The 18,497-nt window shown below is 44.0% G+C and overlaps 1 protein-coding gene across 1 annotated transcript in view; it reads left to right on the forward strand.

Moving 5' to 3' along the window:
- Dlgap2 (DLG associated protein 2) overlaps window positions 1-18,497 on the forward strand; it is a 654,093-nt gene that overhangs the window by 368,001 nt on the left and 267,595 nt on the right. The window contains exon 3 of the mRNA XM_051182070.1: window positions 13,892-13,924. Coding sequence (XP_051038027.1) covers window positions 13,892-13,924 — 33 coding nt within the window. The remainder of the gene's footprint in view (window positions 1-13,891; window positions 13,925-18,497) is intronic.

Consider the following 18,497-nt stretch of genomic DNA (forward strand, 5'->3'; position numbering starts at 1 on the left):
TCATGATTATGGCCCCAGGGGCTCCCTTGGAGAGATTCAGGATTACTGACATATTAGTGAGTGACGATCTTGCTACTGAATCTTAAGTAAATACTTAAGGGAAACGTTGAAATCCAAGAGATTTCTTGTTGTTAGTGCCCTTCACTTGAGAGCTGCCCTCCTTGGGGGTGACCAAAGCTGTGGCAAAGATCACATAAGCAGTGTAGGGAGGGTAAGTGTGCTCTATGGCTCCTCTCTGTGCCTGCACTCAAAGGTCTCTTTTTATAAGGACACATGTCACGGTGGCTCAGAGTCACCTTGGTAAAATGAGCCTAGCCTTGTCTTAGCCATGCATGTTGGCAGTGGCCTGATTTCCTAGAAAGGCTGTGACTTGAGGTCTGGACTTGGGACTCTGAGTGTGAGCTCAGCCCAAAGCAGCTGTTTTATTTTTAAAATATGAAGCTGTTAGGGAATGACCTGAAAAGTCTACTTATGATTTGATCTCTGGGGCACTTGACAGGGTCTTTGAGAGCTGGCATCGGTTCCCTCACAGTGCTCACATCAAGAGATAGTGTTTGCACCTTTGAATTCTCAAGATTTATTTATTTGTATTTTATGTGTGTGAGTGCTTTGCCTGCATCTGTGCTAATACACCATCTCCATGCAGGTATCCATAGAGGTTAGGGGAAGATACCAAGAGAACCTGGAACTGGAGTTACCATGTGGGTGCTGGGACTTGAGCCTAAGTCCTCTGGAAGAAGAGACAGTGCTCTTAACTACTGAGCCATTTCTTAATACTTAATGCTGTAATTCCAAACCTCTGAGACTCAATTCTGTTTTGTTTCTTCCTATCCATTCAGCCAGTGAACATATAGCTAAACTATGGCTCACTTTGAGGCAGTTGCCATTGTCTCCCCTCCCCTACCCCCTCCCCTTGAGAGTTCACCTGCTGTGGATACTCTTCACCCTATCCTGTGTTCTGTCTTCTGTTGTATACTCTTGTTTATCAATAGAAATGACTTTTCACTATTGCTGTTCATTTCTTGAGAAAGCATGTGATTTTGACTTAGGATAGTAGAACCTGTCTAAGCCATGACATTGTAGTCATGGAAGCATCATACTGGTCCTATTTGCTTTGTATGGTGTGCCTGTGTATATAGATGCACATGTGTAGGCACCTGTGAGTAGAAGTAGACAAACTCAGCTGTCTTTCCCCAGAAACTGTACACATTTTCTAAGACAAGGTCTTTCACTGATCTGGAACTCACCAAATAGAGTTGGCCAGCTGGCAGGTGAACCCAGGGATCTCTTGTCTCTACCTTGCTAGTGCTCAGATTGCAAGTGTTGGTTGCCATCTCCAGCTTTTTTGTGTTTGTGCTGGGGTCTGAGAAGCTTCACCTGCAAGGTAAATTCTGTTACCTGAGTTACCCCATGCCCTTGTCTGATGAGTCCATGTATTGCAACTGAGAAATAAACAGAGATACACTTCTTGCACTATTAAAATGACTTGATAAAAAAAAAAACTGTTTGGGTGTTCTATGTACAGACCCCTAAGTATCAACACTTCCTTTGTTTTAAAGAATCTCTAAGGACACTAAGGGCAAAACCATGCATTAAAATGTACTGTCGTGATTGACAATCTACAATAATTTGATTTAATGGGATTTAATTTGTTTGTCGATAAACTTACCTAAAGAGATCATCAGGAGGACAGAAATCTCATAGCTTACATAAGCAACAGAAAATTAATTAGCATAGAAGTGCTAATTAGTTTTTCCAATTTGTGGACTTGTGAGAGACTTGGGAGACAGGAATGGGGATCAGACACTAGAGCCTGGATACATATGGGAGGGGCTATGGACCTGGCCTGCTGGGCAACAGTTCTGTCTTGCCCTGTCTTCCCCTCCCTGCCCCTCAACATTATGCTCTCTGGAGTTTCTCTGAGGCCTTTCTATGGAACCAATTCCACTTGTGCCTTCCAGAACATGCTATCTCTGATGTGTTGTCCTACACCCACATCTTTAACATGATATCCCGACTTCAGAATTAGGTTTTCTCTTAAATGACCTCTCCTTGTAGCACTTGTCCCAATTGATAATGTGCAGTTGATTCTTATGATAAATAGTTGTCTCAACTGAAGGAATACTCCAAGAGGTGGAGCCTACAGTGAGTGGGTAGGTGGATGGTTGGATGGATGGATGGTTGAAGGAATGAATGAATGTATAAGTATTTCCCCTGAAGCTTCAAGCATAGTCTTAGGTAAGTGCTCCTCTAGAGGGATACTTTTGATCTCCTGGACAAACGTGCCCCCCCCCCACTCCCTGCCCATTTCCCTACATTGTTTATTCAAAATTTGTCTTACTCATTTTATTTGTGGAAAGAGGCTCTAGTTGCTTCTTGTGAGGCAAGGAAATTAGTGTTCGTGAATGGATGCTGAGGGCAATAAGGACCAGGAGCTCAGGTTGTTGCAAATGTCTACTCTATTTTGATTCTAGGGATGAAAAGCCATCACCAACATGACCATTGATGGCATTCTGCTCTTCAGGGTATGTGTGCATGTGATGAGCATCTTGGTGCATCTCTTGCAGATGCTCATCCCTCAGGAACTCTCACTTTTGCATTGTGCTCATTATCTGCATTCAACTGTCCCGAATCTCCACCTGGTGGGGAGAAGTTAGAGACAGGATGTGGAAGATCAACTCCAAGGTGCCTCTGGAGACATTATCTTAGGGGTAGGGTACATGGTTTCCCACATAGTGAGAATTTCCCACTTGCTAGCCATGTGGCTATGGGGGAACTGCTTTGACTTTTTCTGTTTGAGGAGGAATAACAAATAACGTCGTTCAAGTGATCTACAGGCAGCCTGGGCCTGGGAAGACAGGGCTCAGTTCCATGACTCATCTTCAGAGTCTTCCAAGGGATTTACTTCATTGGTGTGCCCTGTTTTGCTTTCATTTTATTGGGACAATTTTTTACTATGTAGCTCAGGCATCAGGCTCTTGAGGGCTGGGACCACAGGTGTGTGTCCCTTCTCTGGTGAGTCTCATGCTTTCCTTGGTGCTCCTTTGTTTTGAAAAGATGTGTGGACACGGATATTACGACATGTCTCTGTGTCCCCTGGTTTCCTGCAGCTTGATCTTTCCCAGTGTAATTGCCCCATCTTTATTTAATTACTCCTTTTTACTCTCATGATAAATTGTGAAGTCTTTTTTTTTTTTTCTATTTTCCTCCCATTATATGAAAAGCAGAGTCACTGAATAGTTTTTTTGGCTTTTCTCCATATGGTCGTCTCCATTTCTCTAAATCAGATTTTAAAATCAATTCACACATTCCTCATTTTTCACTGCCAATTGTACAGAGACTATCCATTTCCACAGCCTTGGCCTTGGCCATGATCCTCATCACCCAGAGTTCCTTGCCATAAATCCTCTCACTTCTTCTGTCCCCCTTCAGACCATCATGCACTGCTACCAGAGAAATCTTCTGATAACCCAAGTTTATTATGTAACTCCCACATAGCCTCCCTGGCCTGCTTGAATAAGGCAAATTTCCTATCATTTCTTCTTTGTGGAAATAAACTGGTCACGTACCGCCAGTGGTACCTGTCCTTCTGATGTCCAGTTTTCTGGACACAGTGTAAGTTTTTTTTTAGCTCAGCCTACAAATTGTAGGGCTTTCTAGTGTAGGGCTCTCTCTCTCTCTCCCTTTCTCTCCCCTTCCCCCACTATCTGTGTGGGCGTGTGCGTGTGCATGTGTGTGTGTGTCCCTTCCAAACATTGTATGGTCAGAACGTTGCACTTGGTACAGTGTATGGCGTGCCTAATAAGTAATGGTTGAATGAATGGTGCATTACAGGTCATGTCACTTAAAACTGCATTGCTGGCTGAACTTAACTGACTTGAAGCCAGCAGACTAATCTCCTGGGCAATAAAGACAAAACAGTTATGATACAATGAGGTTACAGCATTGGAAAAAGATGCTGTTAGAGCTGATTTTCTCAAAGCACCAATGTTCAAAACAGTCTTAAACAATGACTAGCCTTTAACAAATGACTACTGGTAGTACACATATAAAAGCATGAATTTCAACTTCTACCCAATGACATAAAGTCAGCTCAAAATGGACCAAAGTGTAAGAACTAATATTATGAAACAGCAAAGACACATTTTTGTGACCTTAGATTAAATTATCAATTACATCAAAAACATTAATAACAAAGTAACCGTCAACTGGAGTCCCCGAGTTATGTGTGTCAAAGTGTCCATGTTCACCATCAATAAAGAGGTGTAAAAAGACCACAGAATGGGGAACATTTCGTAAATCATGTATATTTAAAAAAAAGTCTCTTCTCTAGAAAGTACAAAGAGTTCCATAATGCCCAGTTATAAAAAAGGCAAGCCAATCAAATAACAAGCGAAGGACTTGACTAGACATTTCTCTAAGATGCACAAACATCTACTGCATTGAGATCCTTGGCAGGCAACTAGGAAAATGCAAATCAAATATGTAATTCCACTTTACAGCCATTGAAATGACAGTGGTGGAAGACAGACAATGAGTGTTGACAGCACTATGGAGAAGTTGGGAGCCTAATGTGCCAGTAGGGGTGGAACTGGGGGGATAGTGTGTCCACTTCCGAAAACCATCACATTTCTTTGAAACATTAAATATTAGGTTAGCCTATGACCTGGAATTCCATTTCTTGCTGTACATCCAATACCTAAGGTAAAAGAATATGCATATTCACTCAAGAATGTGTATGAATGTTTATAGACACATTATTCAAATAATGGAAGCCTATGGGATGACTGAGGAATGGATGAAGACTAGTAAATCCAAAGAGTGAGATATCAATGCACACTACAACATGGATGAACCTGGAAAGCATTTGTACATGTGTACACATACTAATAAATAAATGCAAATAATAATAGAGTGTGGATTCCTTGTTAGGGTAGCATAAATGTTCTAAAATTGATGTTTTAAAAAGCATCAGATATAGGTTTTAGGAGCCCATATTTTAAATGAGTTTATCATGCAATAAATGAATGATACTTTAAAAAAAATGATTATTCATTTTCCAGACAGAATTAGGAAGACATACTCTGTCCTCAACATTACTGGCACAGACAAAAGTGATTGCAGCCAGGTGAGATCTAAGCATGACATGGGTGATCTGGGATCCACTCCAGGGAGGAGGGTACAGGTGTCTCTGTCCTTGGTGAGAAGTGACAACTTGACCTCAGGAAGTAACTCTTGACGGAAGCAAGGTTGAAGTAAAGACAGCACTTTTCACTTCTGCATTGAGCCTCCCTGTGGGAGCTGTTCCTGCTGTGTTATAGTTAGTAACCCACAACTTCAGTTAGCACAGATGGCCAACTAAGCATTCGATTTGAGTAGAATTCCTGCAGGCATGTTCTGTATACTTTGTAACCACCTTATTGCATTTGATCTGACTAGAATATGGGGAGTTTACCAAATAAAATTATAACTCACAGGAGACCTTCTCAACCAACCAATAGTGAAGTTGTAGCCATTTTCTTTCATGTCTGTAAATGGCAGTTATTTCCCTATTATATTTAGGAAACACATTAACCACTTATCAGATCCCACCTCCACATGTCCCCCATCTTTGTCCTAGACCATGGCTGTCCAAGTCCATGGCCTTCTGGCCTCCTTGGCTCTTGGAGACAGCTATGCAGAGCCCCTGGGTCCAGAGCTCATTCATGCTGTTTTTCCATGTTGTAAAATTAAATAGGGCTTTAGGAGCCCATATTTAAAGCTATGATCAGCTTCCCAGAACTGAACACTTTTCCCACTGAAGCTATGATTCTGGCTCCAATTTAAAATATTTTGTAGAATTAAAAGCCATTTCAAAGATTTACTCTAAAAAAAAAAAAATGTATTCAGTATAGATTAAAGCATGTCCCAAAGACTGCATACTTTTTCAAGAATGTTTAATTGCCTTTCAACTTTATGACAGAAATAGGCAAACTTCCTTGAATTCTTAGTGAGACGAAGGGGGGGAAACAGGTTATGATGGGTCAGAAAATACACCTAGAGCTGATCCTGTGACGTGAGAGGCTGGAGCAGGAGGATTAAAAGTTCATGGTATAACGGGGCTAGAGTACATTCAAGGCCATCCAGGGCAACCTTGTAAGATCTGACCCAAAATAAAAGTAAGGAGAGGGGTGAGAGGGCAGCTGGGTGGTAGAGCACTGTCCTAGCATGTGAGAGACCCTAAATAAACTTTTAAATGAAAAAAGCAAGGAGAAGAAGGTATAAACTACAACTTCAAGCAAAACCGAAGTGTGACAGCCATTGTCAAGACTTGTTGTGACTCCCCCACAGAGTCCTCCCCTGAAGCAGCAGAGTAAGGGACTCAGGGCTGACAGATAAATAACAAGCTCCACACAGAGCACTAAATCATGCGTGCTGTTGAGTCCTGTGAGTCTCGCTGTAATAAATGAGTACCTTCGATGAACAAAGAAAAAGCCTGAAAAATAAGTGATATTTTGCTGACACTTTCGGAACAAACTAAGGACACGATAGGCAATGACAGGGAACCATTTTGATGTAGAAGTCCGTGCAAGAAGAGTTATGGCATAAGGGACTGAAAGTGACCTTGGTGTAGCTGGGGCTCAATTTTACCCTGGAGCCACCTGCGTTAAGGGGACATGTCCTAACCATTGCATGTCACAGAAACTTTTATACACAAAGTTTCGTTTATTTTGAGAATAATGAGAAAATTGAGCCAAGTCTCCTGAGATAGTATTCGTTTTCTGTGTTTAATAACCGGAAAAAAAATAAGGAATACAGCTGAATACATGTTTTAAAAGTATTAATAAAAATCATAAGCAGCCAGTGACTGTACCTTTATAACTTAGAAAGATATTCACAGCACACGTAAATCTTTGTCTGTATGTGTCTTTCTCTATATTTGTGACATCTACATATATTTTAGAAGTTAAGTCCAGCTATGTGTCAGTCAAGGAGCAGGCTCTGGTAACATGAGCCTTTGCCTTCTCTGGAAGACCAGGGCCTATTTGTTCTCTGAGCCAGAGGCAGAATCCAGGGTTAGAGGACCACTACTGTGAGATTACTGTGAGAAAGGAAACAATGACTTCCAGGGGGCTCTGGCATCACTACAATGTCTGGTGTCAGCCTGATCAAGGTACTGACAGGAAGACATGGGAATGGTTGGATTATTTGGTTAATTTTTGAGTTATGGGTTGGGAGGCTTCCTGGCTATCTGCTGGACACAGGGGCTGTGGGACAGAAAGCGTGGCCTCATCCTGATTCATCCTTGATTCACTGTGTAGCTAGTGCTGTTTCCATGGAAGCTCAGGACACTCATTTCCTAAAACACCAAATACGGTAGAAAACAACACAGCTGCTTTCACACGACAATGACTTGGTTGAGATAATTCAGTTCTGGGCAAAGCTTAGAGCAGGTTCTCAACCCGTGGGCCACAACCCCTTCAGGGGCAGGTCTTTCACAAGGGTCATGTATCAGATACCCTGTATATCAGATATTTACATTAATGAGGCATAACTGTAGCAAAATTAACAGTTATGAAGTAGTATGAAAATAATTTTATGGTCGGGGGTCACCACACCTTGAGGAACTGGATTAAAGTGTGGCAGGTTGAAAACCACTGGCGTAGAGTTTTGGCTTGATCAGCGGGAGGATGCGAGAGTATAGTAGCTCCAAGAAGGGAGAGTCACACTGACCCAACATACAATGCAACCCTTGCATGTACTTGATGGCTTCCCTTAATGGTGACTAGAAAAAGGAGGTCTCACCAGCAGCTCTGGTCTGGACAGGTGGAACACTGAGAAGCTGGCCCTGAACTTGAATCAGTGATAGCTGTAGATCCTTGCAGGAGATGCAGGTAAGGAGGTGGCAGAAGGTGGAGAGGCTACTGGGTCCATCGTGGAGCCAAATGTATAAATCCGTCATTATTGGCTGTTTTCTCCAGCCAGCATCTGGGTTAGGAAGGTGAAGTGTGGGCACCTTTGGCCTCAGGGAATGGCAGCCAGAGCTATGGAACCATGTGAGCAAAAATAGGATAGGTACCATGGCCGGAGGAGAGGTTCCTCATGCTGACTCGTATCCTAGTTAGGGTGACTGTTGCTATGATGAGACACTATGACCAAAGCAACTCGGGAAGGAAAGCATTCATTCTAGCTTACAACCCTAAGGTCACATTCCACTGAAGGAAGTCAGAGCAGGAACTCAAGCAGGGCAGGAACCTGGAGGCAGGAGCTGATGCAGAGGCCATGGAGGGGTGCTGCTTACTGGCTTGCTCCCCATGGCTTGTTCAACCTGCTTTCTTATAGAACCCAGGACCACCAGTCCAGGGATGGCCCATCCACAATGGGCTGGGGTTTCCCCATTAACCACTGATTAAGAAAATGCCCTACAGCTGGATCTTTTGGAGGCATTTCTTCGGGTGAGGTTCCTTGCTTTCAGATAACTGTAGCTTGTGTCAAGATGACATAAAATGAACCAGCACAGCTTGTGGTAGCAATAGGTGGGACTGGAACCGGAGAGCAAGGACAGCAGCTGCTTCCTGGGTATGTTTCTTGAGTATGATTGGGTTAACTGGAAAAGATAGCTGTGTCCTTGTGGATTGTGGGTAGGGATGGGAAAGGCAGGGGTACTACCACCATCGAGGAGCTTTATGTCTTCGGACTATTTCCCAGGGCTGTCTGGCCCCTCAGAGATACTGCCACCTCCTCCTGCGGGCTGACAGTGAGGTAATTGTGTCAGCTGCCCAGACATGGACACAAAGACCACAAGTGCAATTCCTGACTGAATAACTTTTGATGGGCCCCTTTGTGCTCGGGAATTATCAGGGAGGCCAGAATGCAGCTTCAGTTTGATTGCTCTTGTGTACTTTTGGGGTGTCTGTCAAAGGCTGAGGAGAGGCTAGTGTTCGCTGCTGAATGAAATATTTTGAAACTTGTCAGAAGCTACCATTTCCTCCAGGACTCTGAGGCTGGCGACTGGCAAGCTGCTAATCCTCTCCTTCACTGAAGAGAGAAATAAGAGCACTGGTTGTTCACACGGGAGCATGGAGGGATGGATATGGCCGAGTGATGAACACCATCCCCTTCTGTAGATAGCTGTGGTGCGAAAATAAAGAAACATCGATTTTCCTTGGGAAGCCACTAGTTTTGCTGATCTTTAATCCCAGGTGCGCTCTGCAGGAGGAAGCACGTATTTGGATTGAATAATAACCAGATGCTGTTTCCCCCGGAGAGTCTAATAATTATTTAACATTCTTAAGCCAGTCTTACTCTGAGTCAGATGACTCTGCCCCCAGAATCATTCCCACCAACTGAGGCATTTCAGAATCCTTGGTTGGAATGGGGGTGGGGGAGACTGTGAATTCATTCCCTAAGGACCTGGCCAGCTCTGCAATGGCCATACTGCTTTCCTGCTCCTGCTTTGGGGCCCCTGGCACAGGGTTGCTGTTTGGAGAAGGCAGCCTAACATTTCTACCAGCCACCAGGACTTTGTATGTATGGGTTCCATGGCTGACACTTTACTAAAGCTACTGCTGAGTTTACCTTCATGGTGTTTTATTTTACTTAGAATGTCAAGTAATGCATGCAATCATTAGAATGGATGAGCCTCCCTTAGCTGTGTTTATTGTAGACAACGGGGCTCCTCCCTGTCTGGAATTTCCAAAGGGCTTCCCCTCTGACATGGACTGTTTCTGTGTGTGAGTCCTAAATTGAGCTTTCCCACATTTTCGTATTCTGTCTTGGATAATGTCCATAAAGATGACCTGCTGGTCACCCAGGCTCAGGTTCATGCTGATTAGCTCCAGTCGGCACCTCCCTAGGTGACCCAAGTCATGTCTTTGTAGACTAGTAAGTTCTGTCTTTAAATTGCTAACACTTGCAAGTAATCAGAACAAACTGGGTTTAGGCCAAGGTCATCATCTCACCTGCTTCTAGAACGGCTCAATGAGTACAGCCCATTATGTACAGAAATATGTAAGCCATAAAGTTGCTTAGCAGTTAAAGTGAACTGCTAAGAGTACTAAAAGCTTCACTCTTTCTGGTTTCCCTTTCCATGCAGTTCCCAAGTACTCTTAGCATAACTCTTACTTACAGGTAACTCCTGTTTACCACTCCAGGCTTCTCCTTGCACATCCACTAAGTGTACACCAGGAACATGTTACAAACACTAGGTCACAGCACATCTATCCCTTACTGGTGTTATGGAAATATTACAGAATGAACACTAAAGCACATCCGGGGGCTGAGGATGTAGTTCAGCTGGTAGAGTGCTTACCTGGCATGCATGCACAACGCATTGAACTTAGTCCCCAATACTGTAAACTGGACAGCGTGGCACATGCCTGTAATCTCAGTACTTGGGGAGGCGGAAGGAGGAAGCAAGTCTCGATGACAGTACATTTGAAGTTAGCTTGAGAAGCAGAGCTGGGGCAATGGCTAAGCAGATGAAGGTGCTTGCTGTCAATCCTGACAATCTTGAGTTCAGTTTCTGGAACCCATATGGTAGAAAGAAGAGGCACCTAAAATCTGATCTCCAGTCTCCACATTTGCACTGTGGCCTGGACACACACACACACACACACACACACACACACACACACACACATCCTCACATAAATACATACATACTCAAATAATAGCTACAACATGAAAAAAATCAAAAGAAAGCAAAAGGAAACACATTCAAAGTGAAACTGGAAGCAAAGTTCAATGTTTTACCCTTCCTCCTTATGCTTTTGTGTTTGAAATATTCCATACAAAAGGCCCTATTGTAAAAACCAATTATGATTCACCGGACTGTCCTCATTGATTTATAGTTAGGTTCCTGACATGTTAGGCCAAGTCCTTGTTTTGCAGTCACATGGTTGCATGATCATATTGTGTTGTTAGAAGGTTGTGTGCAACATAGCCATTTTGCCCTGTGGTTACATAGTGTATGCTATGTGACTGCATCATACTAAGTTCTTGGGCAAATGATGCCTGGCCCCATGTCTTAGCAAAGTCTTTTCTGATTTGTGGGTTTCTGGCAGAATCACAGTTGGGGTCTGCAGCTGTTTCTCACTCCTGATCTTCATGTCCAGGGCCAGTCATTCTGGGACATTGCCTGGTTTAGACAGGACAAAGAAGGGCCCCAGTAGCGTTCAGTGTACCCTTGTATTGTCATCGCATCTCAGGATAGAGGAGAGAGCACACAAAAGCTAATTAGTATCGTTGCCAAGCACCCTAACATCTGACCTGGTGTTTGCACTGCCCACAGCCTCTGTGCTCCATGCCTCCTCCTGCAGTCCTTTCTCTCCCTTTCCCACTGCTGGGGATCATGGCGGGGGTGGGGCATCTTTCTCAGAGCACTGTCCCCCATGTGGCACGCAGACTGGAACATGGGTTTGAAGAAGCCTGTCAATGAACTCCTGGTTGGCCTTGCCAGATTTCTGGATTTGGGCATTGCCTCTGAGTCAGCAGCCATGCACCAAAGCTTCTGTGCACACCCGAGGCTCTTTCCTCACAGGGCTTGGGGTAGGGTAGAGCTGCTTTATCTCTTACATCCTTAAGCCATCACCTCCTGCACTCTCACTCTCGAGCTGGCTCTGCAGTTGGGAGAGAGCTGGTGTACAGGGGCTCTCCACATGACAAGGCATGGAGAGGGCATGCATGTTACTTCCCATACAGAGCTGGAAGGGGCTGCTGTTAAAATGTGTGGGTGCATTTAAAATCCCTTCCATAGATAGGTGTGCTTCACAATTCAGAGAGGTGGCTCCTCCTTTCCTGTGGGGTTAAAATAAGGAACTTACCATATGCCAGAGAACAGTGGCTTTGGCTCCGGCTTTTGACACTCAGCAGCTCTGGGAATAACCAGATTCTCAAGGGGCTGCATCTGGAGCAGGTGTGTGTGTAGGGCACACGTGAAATCATGAGCAGGTTTCTCACTATGTTAATTGACATAACCTTGTAGAGTTGTCTCCTTATTTTAAAGGAGGCCAGTGAGGGTGACAAATTCACAGTGTAGCCAAATCAATTCTTGTGGTCTAGTTCAGAAACTTCATGCTCAAGTTGAAGGGGCTCCTTTCCTGGGGATACATCTTGGCCCCAGTTGGAGCACTGAAAAAAAGCCAACTGGCAACATAGGCTCTGTGTGTGTGAGAGAGAGAAAGAGAGAGAGAGAGAGAGAGAGGATCATAGAGTCTATATGTACATGAGTGTTAGTTCAGAGAGGAGCACACATGGTGATCAGAGAACAGTGCCTAGTGTTGGTCCCCACTTTCCACCATGTTTAAGGTAGGATCTATTGTTCACTGCTGTATGTGCTGGTCTAGCTTGCCCGTATGATTCCTGTCTTCACTCCCACTCCCCATATTTCTGTGGGGGTATACTGGGATTAAAGATAGGTGGGCTACTGCTTCCAGCTTTTATTTGGCTTGTGGGGATTTGAACTCAGTCTGTAGAGCTTACCTAGCAAACACTTTAACCCTCTGTGGAGCTGGCCTAGCATAGGTTTTTATAGCTGTACTTTCTTCTTAAGACCAATGGTACAGGCCAAAGCCCAAGATGGCTTCTAACTCCTGGATTCTGGGCTGGACGTTGAGGCTGAAATAGGTTATATTTATTTATCTGTTTATCTATATTTACTGACTCTTGGCTTTTCATGGTGGAATCTCTGCTGGCTGTGTCGGGATAAAGGGAGCATTGCCCATACTGAGGGCATCATGCAAGTGTGTGGACTGATTCCATGCAAGTTTTAACTTCTATTTCCAGTGGGACTTGCAGTATCCCTGTCAGATCTGCAGCCCCCCCACCTTGTGTGCACGGTAGATTTGCACACTGGTCTGCTGCTTTTCCATTGCATGGGCTCCATGGGGGTCACTGGGCATTCTGTACCCTGCTGTATGTCTGCCTACCCAGAGGTCACTGTGCCATTGTACTTCTGGATCTGGATCTGGATACATGCTGAGGTTGCCATGCCCATGCACCCAAAGTATATGGGGGAACAAAGAGGTCACCATGCCTGTTTACCCCATCACTATGTCTAGGTGGACATGGAAGTTACCATGCCTTTGGTAACCCTATATATGTGTTTGGGTGCTCACAAAGGTTACCATGAATATATATATTATGTATATGATGACTGAGTGATACAGAAATTATCATGCTTGTGCATTCCAAACTCTGTCTAGGTATACACCCAGCTAACCATGTCCTCTTACCCTATGTGTGCCTGGGGCAAATGGATGCCATATAGGGTACTATAGTGAGCCAGAGAGTCAAACTTTGGAATATCTCTCTCCTCCCCAGGAATGACTTTGCTTTTCTCTTGTCCTACACACACACACACACACACACACACACACACACACACACACACACACACACACACACAAGGTGCTGTGACTTCCCACTGTGTCATATACTGCAGATAACATGGTTCTGTGCATCTTTGTCCATTCTAGAGAGCCAACCTTGGAATTACTTGTGGAGAATTCAATCATTGTTGGTGGATTTTAGTGTCTTTGTTGAGATATGATATACGTTGTATATCTGAAGATCATCAGAGCTGTAACTGAAATAGATCCATAGTCAAACATTTAGCTATTGAAAGTGGTAATACCACCATTCCAATTCCATCAAAGTAGCTTGAAAGTGCAGTCATTAAAGCATAGTAGAAGTACATTTATGCATATGATGAAGAGGTTGCTATCTCAATAAAGTTAATGCTCAAAGCATCTGCGAATCCAGCTTTTAGATAAAACTTGCTGAGCTGCTAGAGTCAGTGCAGCTCTGTGCCAGGGTCTCAGGTTGTGGGAGACTGCTGTGGCTGCCTGCATTCAGGAGCAGTCTGCAGTCACAGTCATGGCTAACCCTTCTCTCTGTCTTCTCCCCACAGAGTCTCAGTGCACCCTTTGCGGAGAGCCAGAAGGTGAGTACCGCCCTTCTACAGAGCACCATAGTGTCTCATGTGTTGGACTGATGATGACAAACTGCTACAAGGGATGTGTTAGATGGTTTTGAGATTGTATGTATATTCTTTGTGGTTGTTGATGGGAAAATATGAGTGACACAAAACAGAACACATGAGTGGTAGGAAGAGACTTTCTCTCTGATCAGAAATCAACATGGTGACTTGTTGGTACTTAGAAATCATAGCCGGCTTTCTCCAGATAATAGATGTCAATATGCATTTGGTAGATTTAAAAATACTAGTCAGAGCTTCTGATGAAGTTCACATTAAATGAGGCTTTGTGGTATCATTCCTTAACTGCTAGTGACTGAACCTGAGGGGTTGTGCCAGTGAGAATAAGCTGTCTGTCCTAACAGATTTCCGCCAAGTCCTACAGTCAAGGCATTTGAGAGTGAAGTTCCTAGGTTGATTGATGCACTCTTAAAACTCCATTTCAAAATTATGAAAGCACACTCTGACTGTCTTTCAGTGGTATGCTAAAGAAGAAAGAAAATACAGTAGCTGTCTTAACCCTACTCAGGGGATTCCTGAAGCTGGGTTTTGATTTTGTGTTTTAAACGTAGCTACCTTAGGGCTCCTGGGAGACACAGAGTAGCGCCCCTATCCCCTCTTCTAGATTCCCAATACTGGACCCAGGAACCTTAGGTGTAGAAAGACTTCAATGCCTTGTAGGTCACCTGAATATTTTCACCTGCAAAATAGAAAATGGCAAACACAAAGCTAATCTGAAAGTTCTAACTGATAGGCAATTTTTTCAGCCTGGTGGCAAAGTGGTGTTTTGACAGAGTTCTCCAAATCTTTCTGTGCCACTAACTGCACAATACAGATTGACCTGTTGTGAGGTCTGGTAGTTTACATAAATCTCTGTCCCTGATCCTTCCAGAATTATAAGAAGCGTGTCCTTCAAAGGGATGGCCCTCTGTCTTGTGGATGCTGTGAAGGTCTCCAATTGCTTTGGTCCTTGGAGCATTAGGGGTTTCATCATTTCTTATCACCATGGTTTTCTGTGTTACTCCCAGCCTGGGAGTAATCACTGGGCTCTGGCTTTAAGTCCAGATTCTTTGTCCCTTCCCCACTTCCTGTTGAAAGTTCCAGCATGCTGTGAGAACAAGAGAAGATACAAAGTAAATAAGTTTCCCCTGCCTTTTCTAATAACAGAAGTGTCCTGTCTGCTGAGGATAGTGCTCTGTGTGTGATGTGCTGTGTTGTTCCCAAGGGCATCTTCCAATTCCAGTAAAGCATGCCTTGGAGGTTGGATGTGGGCTGGCCATGGCTGGAACATTGCAGGAAGCGTGGCTGCCAAAAAGGGATATAGATTCCCTTTTAGATTTCCCAGAACAAAATCGTGTCTAGGAAGGACCAAGTCTCTACACCAAGTCTCTACATTATAAGAACTGGTGTCCCTAGTACCAACAGTGTTGGACGGTAGGTCCTCATCTCATCCTAGACACTCCCAGGTACCACCCCCTGCCTGTTCTTGTTTAACTTCCACATCACAAACTTTGTCAGCACACCCCACAGTGTGTATTGTTCTAGGATGGAGGAACCAGACTGGACAGCATGTAAGAGTAGTTCCAGCAGTCTAAGCAGAGGAACCTGCTGCTGAAGTGGAGGTCCTGGTCTATGTCTCAGTGAAACTGGCTGCCCTGGCCTTCCTGCCCAGACTTCTCTGAGTCCTTCCAGGGGCTGATTCAGTTGTGAAGAGTGGAACCACTCCAAACAAGAGAAAGGGAGGTGAGGCTGCCTGGGCTCAGCTGTGCTTTGTTTTTCAGAAGCACCAGCATATGAATATTCATTGGTGTTTAAATCATTTAAGTAATTAGTCTAAGTGAGAGCTGGCCGGGTGCAATGAGTAGAATCTAGAATCAGCTATTTTGTGGTTCTGTAATTTCTTCAGTGGTGTCTATGTGTTAACTTATAAATGCCACCACAAGGGAGGGATCAGAGCTAGAGGCCTCAGTGGTATGATACTCAAAGCTGAGCTTGCCTCCTTGAGAGGGCCAGGTTGAAGCTTGACTGAGCTAGCTTCCCGCCCCTTACCAAGAGCTGTTAAAGCCCTTCCTGGCTAACCAGTGAAGTGGGAAACACCTATTTGCATTTTAATGGTTAGTTCTTTTGGAGAGAAGCTGTTTCTCCCTAGGAATGGAGTAATTAACATCATCTCATAAGATAGTATCTGTCAAACAAAGGAGAAGGGAGCAAAGTTGAGAGAGAGGTGTCAGAATCCTCTGGCTGTGAGTCCCTATAATGACTAAGCCAGGTTTTTCAGAGAACCCGACATTTTAATCATATGCAAAATATAGATCAAGGCTTCAATATACAAATTACCTGCATGGCCTATGTTACGAAGTTCTGAATCTTGGAGGCTGTGTTCTCTTCCTAGTAAGAACAGAGAGGCCTTGAACCTGGAAGAGTAAGGCAACCTAAGTGCTGCGAGGCAACAGTGTGGTGGCTAGCTACAGTGTGTTCCCATAGAGAGACCTCCCCCAAAAGAGTAGGAATACTAGGGACAGTCTCTGTGGTTATAATAACCAACCTAATGCTCAAGCTGTCTCAGTTACCTTTTCAACTGCTTGTTAGTCCATCTTGACATTTTGAAGTCTGTGTGTGACACGTCTGTCACTTTAAGATGGGAACTTCAATGAAGGATGTGTGTTAACATTTGCTTTTTAACAAGAGTGTAATAAAAAATATGGATGCTAGAAGGTGCTGCAAATACATGAGTTCATGGATTTGTCTGTTTACGGTCTCTGGTTTGAAATGAGGAGACACATCATGGTGGGTTGGGAGAAATTGTCAGCTCCACTGTGATGTGCTAGAGATTTCTTACTTAGCCTCACACCATGTAACCCAATTAAAAAGGAAAACCAAGCATGCAGGCATATTCTAAAACTCACCAGCATGCAAAGAATTCTGCAACAAGAACCCTTGAGTGTGTAGCTTAAGATGCCCTGGCCATTGGTGGCCATGCGAGTCTAAGTTTTGGTACTGTTCGTTGTAGAAATTTCAGCCCAAAGGAAAACTTCAAGTTTTAAAGTAATCTCTAAAACTACAAGGTAAAACATTTTCTGACTTTATTATTATTTATGATGATGGTGGTGGTGGTGGTGGTGGTGCAAACAAAGTACACATTGCTCTGAGAATTTTGTTCAGACATGTAGAATCTTTTATTTCTGCCTTCCTCTACTCATTAAAGCATGACTAAGAAGTAATGTACTTGGGGGCAGTTTGCCTTTGAGGTTTTTGTACAAGAAATTCAAGATTTCCCCATAAGTGATTCTGAACAATGGAAAGTCCCCCCCACTGCTCTTCACCCTCAATAAATGGGTGTCATCCATCCTGGGGTTTCAAGACTTCTAAACAATGGGGGTAATGAGTCAGGTGCTCTCCCAGAAAAACGGACACAGAAGCTTTTCTGTCCCGCCCACAGCCCATTGTGCCTCATTAGAGTGAGAGGAAATGATTGCTATATGTGCGCTCTCTTTAAGGGTGTACCTTTTAATTCTGTGCTTTGGGTAACAGTGGCCTTTCTCGACTACTGTTCTTGGATAGTGAATAGAAGATAACCAGCTTTTATTAAGTTCTCGACATGAGCCAGGCACTCCAAAAGAATTAGCGTTGCCTAGGAACTGAGGCCTTTGCCAGGCAGCCTGTCTTCCAGGAACATGGGATAGTTCATGGTTGGATGCAAACCTGAAAGAACTTGCTGGGGTTGTGAGGGAAGTGGACTTAAAAGTTTGCACCAGAGATCAGGACTTAGGAAACCTAGGCTGATGCAGAAGGTCTCTTTTCTCCATCAAAGCCCGGAAAGGTGATACAGAGCCCATAACAGGAATCCTTTCAATGTAGCAGAGCAAGGAGGGAGAGAGGGAAAGATAGAAAGACAGACAGACAGACATGCACATCCAGGGTAGGAGGATAAGCACGAGCTGAGACTGAACAGTGAAAGGCCTGGGTGAAGATGTAGTTCTGACCACCTGAGCAGATATAATGTATGGCTTGTGCCTTCCAATCCTGGGTGGTAGAGACATGCAAATGAGTCCCTTCACAGTAAACCCAGACTTTCAGAAGTTTCAATACCAATGTGGAAAGAGCTATAAAGATACTGACCAAGGACAGACTGACAATGTGCATTACCAACCTGAGGCTGTTGGTAGAACACATTATTCACTGTAAATGATGTCCCAAGCAAGACTACAGCCCTTATTTCTCCCACCCATATGAGGAAGAGAAGTGGAATGAGCTTCATGTGAAAGCTCTTTCGACTCAGTCAGGGCCCAAGTGCTCTGGGTTAAAACCACAGCCCCTTCCTTCTCTACAGACAAACCACCTCCACCTTCAATAAGAGGAGAGCATTATACCATGTGAACACACTGCCAGGGAGTGGGGAGAGAACATCAGAGCAACCAAGCATAGCATTAGACACAGACTGGCATAGGTATCAGGTGTGTTTGAAACCATTAAATAGGTTTCAAAAGAAAAGGAACCTAATGTAAGAAGTGGCTGTTATAAAATGATTGCAAGACAAAAG

Source organism: Phodopus roborovskii, unplaced genomic scaffold (assembly GCF_943737965.1).
Source record: "Phodopus roborovskii unplaced genomic scaffold, PHOROB, whole genome shotgun sequence".
Taxonomy (NCBI): Eukaryota; Metazoa; Chordata; class Mammalia; order Rodentia; family Cricetidae; genus Phodopus; species Phodopus roborovskii.